The 6000-nt window shown below is 48.1% G+C and overlaps 1 protein-coding gene across 2 annotated transcripts in view; it reads right to left on the bottom strand.

Moving 5' to 3' along the window:
- Positions 1-5113, bottom strand: part of LOC136984905 (all trans-polyprenyl-diphosphate synthase PDSS1-like) — a 31738-nt gene extending 26625 nt beyond the window's left edge. The window contains exons 1-2 of one of the 2 annotated variants that reach the window (XM_067282047.1): positions 4946-5113; positions 2275-2469 (exon numbers count right to left, since the gene is read on the bottom strand). In XM_067282047.1, the coding sequence (XP_067138148.1) occupies positions 2275-2469; positions 4946-5068 (318 nt within the window). In that variant the 5' untranslated portion in view covers positions 5069-5113. Of the gene's footprint in view, positions 1-522; positions 793-2274; positions 2470-4945 lie in introns of those variants that run through there. The other variant, XM_067282053.1, reaches the window with a different exon arrangement.
- Positions 5114-6000: the final 887 nt, after the last annotated feature.

The raw sequence follows: 6000 nt of genomic DNA on the forward strand, positions 1-6000 counted from the left end.
CCACATCTAAGCGTATCAATTGTCTATGCATGATCCTTCGTGAGATCATGCATAGACAATTTTACACTCCTACATGTCCACCTCATTCGAAGTCCCCATCCATACCACCTACCACAAAAGGGCTTCAAAGATGTCGAGCAATGTCTTTGAAACCCTTTTGTGGTATGTGCCCTTCGAAGATTTTTAAAACATCAGAACCGACCAATTGAATTTCTCGGAACGAAGAGTGACAAGTAAACTAGAGAAATAAACAAACAAAAAATATTTATTTTTAGCCCTTTCCTATACAACACATCAACCGGATCATCACTATTGTAAGATAGTCATAGAACCACATTCCGAACAACAAGGAAATTTGCACCAAAACACGTTAGCAATTTTTTTTTTTTTTTTTTTGTCATTACATCAAAACGGGTAAAGGTACTTTAACGGGTCGCAGAATTTTCAAACAAAAAAAAAACATATCGGAAATTAATTCCCCGTACAACAACGGAAGTAAATTGAGGAGACATTCGGACTTACATCGTGGTACAAGGCAGGCCACGTGACAGGTGCTAACGACGTAAAGTCGTCTCTTCCGATTCGCACGAGAGTAAAGTCGGAAATAGACAAATCCGGGCAATTTCCCTTCGAATATTTCTCCATTACGGTCTACCGACAGCGGAGTCGTCGTCCAACTTGAAAGTGACAGCGACCACGTCTCCAGTTCTCAGCAGAGCGTCGTTCAACACACCGATCGGAGTGGACAATTGGGTGACGTAAAAACGCAATACGTCGACGTCCGTGGCCTTAAATGTTCCTTCCACCGATGTACTTTCGAACATTTCGAATTCCGCTCGATACCCAGACAAAGAAGCCAAAGTTCTCAAAAACTTTTCGCGCAATATCGCACGCGCTTTTTGGCACTCGCTATCGCCATCCATTCCCGTCGGCAAAACAAACGTGACGTCACGGTCGAGTTTAGCCACCTAACGTTGCCAACCTAGGTTTACTTTTTTTTTAATTAAAAATTAAATTATTCCTTCTAATCGGGTGAAGTTCAAAGTTAAACATTTTTACTTAATAATGAATAAGTTTAAGTATATTTTAGGTCGCAGGCGAAATCATCGAAAACTCTTTTTCATATTCGCGCTTCCATCCAGAATAACCGGTTATTCGATGATAACTCTTGTAAAAAAACAACTCGATCTAAAAATGTCCGGATTAAACGGACGAAATGCCGATTAACCTCACGTTTTGTAGCTAGTTTATAAATATAGAAATAGCTTCCGAGTTCAAATATTGTAGTAAGAACAAATCGTACCAATTGCAAGGATGGCCGAGCGGTAAAGGTGGCAAGCTACTACTCTGGAGGAACCGGGATCGAATCGGGAAGGAATTCTTCGGAATGGTCCCTTACCACCCGGTCGCCCCATTTTGGGCCCGGCCGAACCCATAAAGGGCTTGCGAAAAGATAGCCTCTTTTAGTAAGCACTTTCAAAGCCGGATTTACCAATCCAGGGGCCCTGGGCACAAATTCGGTGGGGGTCCCCCCTTTAAGACTAGGCAAATTTGATGATTTAGAAAATTTACACAAAATACTGTACTTTCAATTAGATTTGAACTAGGAAGTTGTAAATTTCATTTTAAAATAAGGTTATTGTAAACATACATATATTTTATTGTGTAAAACTAATTATTTTAATTTAACTGAAAAATACCTATGTGAAATTTTCCGATGTTTCATAGATTTTTTTCCCGGGTTTGGTTTTCTCTGCCTGTTGCCCTCATGCTTAGGCCACACTAGTCTGTCGCGGTAAGTTTTGTGGGGGCCCTGGGCACAGGCCCCAAATGCCCTTATGTAAATTCGGCCCTGAGCACTTTATGGGTTCGGCCCCCCTCGGAGGGGTTCTCTACACTTCACTGTATTTTTTATTAAAGATGTAAACCGAACAATCTGAACCCTGTCATAACGTCGAGATAAAATTACTCTTCGGAGAAAAATTTAAAATAACAATAATTTATAATAGCTTTATCCTTCTGATTCACCAGAAACTGCTACACGATTTCAAACAGAATGAATCATTTATAGCGCATGTTTTTGAAGCCGCGTATGGGGGAGGCGCGGTTCGAGTGGGCCTACAGGCTTCTCTGATAGGGCCGGGATGCAACAAGGATTCGAAGATGCTTTGCGACGCGTCGACGACGACCGGCGCGCGACTACTTAGAGACATTAGCGCTAGTTGCAGTTAGCGAGAGTGAGTGGAATCCGAAGGCAGGAAGGAGGACACTCACCGTTCTGATGTCCGCGTAGAGCGAGTGCAGCTCGTCTTCGACAAGTTTGAAAGGTTCCACGGGAGGATCTGCCAGAGTTCCGGGAAGTTGGATGACGGGGGATTGCCATCTGCGCGTTGAAGCGCTCAATCTTCTCCTGACGGACACGCTGGGTCCCGTATCCGTCCGCCGTCTCTGCCGATTGATTCCGTCTTCCTGAAATTATAATAGAAGACGATTATTGTTCATCCTTCCCTCCACCCTCTACCGAGACTAAATTAGTATCGCTAGTCGGAGATGGGTGACGAAATTCCTCTTTCTCTGTACCGTAACCCCCCAGAGAAAGAGGATCTGAGGCCCTCTTTACGATGCGAGCCTCACGTCGATCGCGCGCGATGCCTCGTGTCATAAACCCTCCGATTAGGATTATCCGAATGAATCCGATCCGGGATTTTGTTCTCCCCCAGTGGTCTGGCACACTTTCCGTCCAGATAGCCTTTCTATCATAAGCAAAATTGGGGTCGGTCGTATAAAATGCACGCTTCCCCATAAAGGCCCCTCGTCTCCGATTTCTACGAATTGTAGTGTCATTTCTGTGTACAAACGAAGCGTTAAGTATAGGGATGACTTTTCGCTTTACTCTACTACTTGCCTCGTTATGGGCGGCATTATGGGTTAAGGCCAATTTATAAATCAACTCTTTCTGCCCGAGGGCACCAACACTACCCATTTTAGCATGACCATCGCGGGTCCGACTGGGCCCACAACGAGAGTGGCCGAGTACCGACTACTCACGAAAATTTCACAGCCGACCCGGACTCGAACTCGAATTCCTCGATTAGAATCTACGGAATTAAGTCCGATTTGTACTACAAGAACGGAAAATCAACGCGGTGCGCAACAATTGGCGCACCGCTCATGACGTATTTCCGTTCTCTTTTGGTCCGAAGCAAAAGTGGGAGATTCCCCTTTTCCTACGCTTCGTGTCCCACAGTCCCTTGCGCTGCCATTGGTGGAATCATCTTCCCTAATGGCGTATTCTGTGGAGAATGAGAATAAAGATTGAGTTTTCTCCGGAAGGTAATCGAACCCGGATCCTCTCGACGAAAGCGCGACACATTTCCATGAGGGAAGTTCGCGAGAGAAATTGTCCACAACTAAGATAATTTCGGAAGAGTAAAACAATTGAGGGAAAATGGAGGATTTTCTACGTATTGTTACCCAAAAATCTGAGAAGTGCACGACAACAAATATTTGGAGGAAACTTCGTTTGAAGAGAGATCTAAACACACATCCGCTTCTGTTTTTAATCGCGTGGAAAATTACTTCGGATACGACCTTGACCTCGACAACGTAACCGGTCTTTTGTTACGGTGACGTAAGCTCCCGGTTCTCAACTATAAAGGTCTTTGCTCGGGTACCTTTAATTCGGCGTGGGCGTATCTCGGGGAAACCCCTCGACTCCCCATTATTTTCGTTTTTGTACTTTCGTAATTTATGACTGGGGGTGCAAAATCCCCAACCTACGCAGCAGCCGATTGTTCGTTACGTTCAAGTCCGGGTGACGGTCCATTACGTCATCGAATCCGTTTCGTAACGGGTTTTTCTTTTCGAGATTCGAGAGATCCGAACGGGTTCGTACCAATACGTTTCCGTGAGATGCCAACACCTGGCGCGTGCGCTGACCCCACTTAAGAGTTTCCGGCGTTTATTCCGTTCTCTTTTCCGTTCCGCCTTAGAAAGTCTCTCCCAAATAAGTCCACGCCGACGAACTTCTCGTTAGATCCGTCACGTAAATCGAGTAACACTCGTTTCGCTCTCGGAAAAGCTACTCGACCGGGAAAAACCGTTAGAGGACGAAACCCGGAAGCGATTCGAACGCCCGCTCCCCGAAGAAGCGATTCTCTTCGTTTTCCTTTTCTCTCCGTTATAACGATAATCTCGTTCTCGCGCGGTTTAGACGTATTCTTACGATGGAGAAACAACGCTAAAGCGGGGAGTTTCGCTTAAATAATTACAAAAAAGGCCCGGATATAAGGAAGAGTTACGAAGAAAGAATTTAATTTCTGAATTAAATTTAATCTTAAGCGCTAAAACGGAACCGACTACCGTCATCCGGACGAAAAGTGACGTAGGAGATAGATATTCCGACGTCATCCCACGTGCCAAAATATCGGCATCTAACGCGGGAAATTTGCTTCGAGGGTACAAAAGTTAATTCACGTTTACACTTTCCGGACACCCGGAATTGGCCGGAAATTACGGGATAGAGGGAGGAGACACAGAAAGATAGGAAAGAGGGAGGTTCGGACGCCGACCGCCGCGCTCGGCCGGAAGCGACCTTTAAAGGACGGTCCGGGTCGGCGACCCCGAGTGGCCTTGAAGCGAACGAGGAAACGTCCCGGAACGGGGAAGAGACGCCCCCGGGCGTCGTCCCGGCCGGGTAAACGGGACGAGACTTAACCGTAACCTACTTCCGCCGATTCGCTCCACAGCGGGGGCGACGGACGGCGAAAGCCGCCAAAGACCCGGAAGCGGAAGAAGAACCCCTTCCGCCGGCCATCACGCGCCAAAAGTCTCGACCGTTTCGACCGGTCCGGCGCGGTCCGTGGGGAATTCGGACCCACGCCGGCCACTTCCGGTCCGGAAATGGAAGTGACGCGGAGTGAGAGAGAGAGAGCGAAGGACCTACCTGAGTGTGGAAAGACGAGCGTCGCATCCACGGAGCCGGCCGAGGGGGGACTTCGGAGCCGGGTAGTCCGCGCAGCAGCCCGCGCGCTGCGCCCGTCAGGCGCGACCCGATCCCTGCAGCCATCCCAGCTACTCTGAATCGTCCGCGTTGCCATCCGTCCGGACCGCGTTTTTCTCCGCCCCGTTTCGTTCTCCGCGAGATTCCGCGAGACTTCACCTGAGGTTCTTAAACCGTCCCGTTCTATATTTAGAGCGCGTTCCACATTCGTCGGCCTCCGGGTCCGCGACCCTCTTTCGGAAAAGTCGCGTCCGTTGCTTCTTCGCGCGCGAAGAGGCGGCTCGATTCGCGAGGGAGTTTGTTTGTTTGTTTAGTTATGGCAACGCAACATCTGCCTTGGGCGATCTGCCTAAGGGAGTGCCTTCCGGGAGGTCTTTTGAAGGGAAACTGGCCCCTATATTGGCGTTACAAACGTGGAGAAAACCCGGAAAACTCCACGTCCGAGCGAGGCGCGTACCCACGACCGAACTCCCAGTGTTCAGGGAAAGAAGACGGCTTGGCCATTGGTGGGCTTCATGAAGGAGACATTCCAATCAAATTTAGGTTCCGCACGTTCGCCACCCTTCGCCTTCGTCCACCCTCCAAATTACCCGGAGGATGGAATCAAACGGACGATCGTTCAGAACTCTGGAATCTTCGTCCCGTCTCCCTTTAATTTCCCGCGTTCCTGTTAATGCGTGAAGCGACAAAACGCGATACGAATCGTAAAATTCGAAAGTAATCGAGGCGGAATCCGCTGCCCGATGCCGGAAAGCAGAAAATTCCGCCAAAATCGAAGTAGAATTCCGCATTCGAGGCAGAAACAAAGGAGTGACGGCGAGAAGACGGAGGAAAGAGGAGGAGGAGGATGGAGATGGAGGAGGAAGATGGCTTCTCAAACGGGGAGAGGAAAAAGTAGGACTTCCCTCCGAAATTTCGACTAAAAGACGGAAAAGTGGGGAGTTCGAATCCTCGTTAACCCCGCCTGAATTTTCGTCTCAACTCCTGGCAGAGAAGTC

This window comes from Centruroides vittatus, unplaced genomic scaffold, assembly GCF_030686945.1.
Source record: "Centruroides vittatus isolate TY-2023 unplaced genomic scaffold, ASM3068694v2 contig_120, whole genome shotgun sequence".
Classification (NCBI taxonomy): domain Eukaryota; kingdom Metazoa; phylum Arthropoda; class Arachnida; order Scorpiones; family Buthidae; genus Centruroides; species Centruroides vittatus.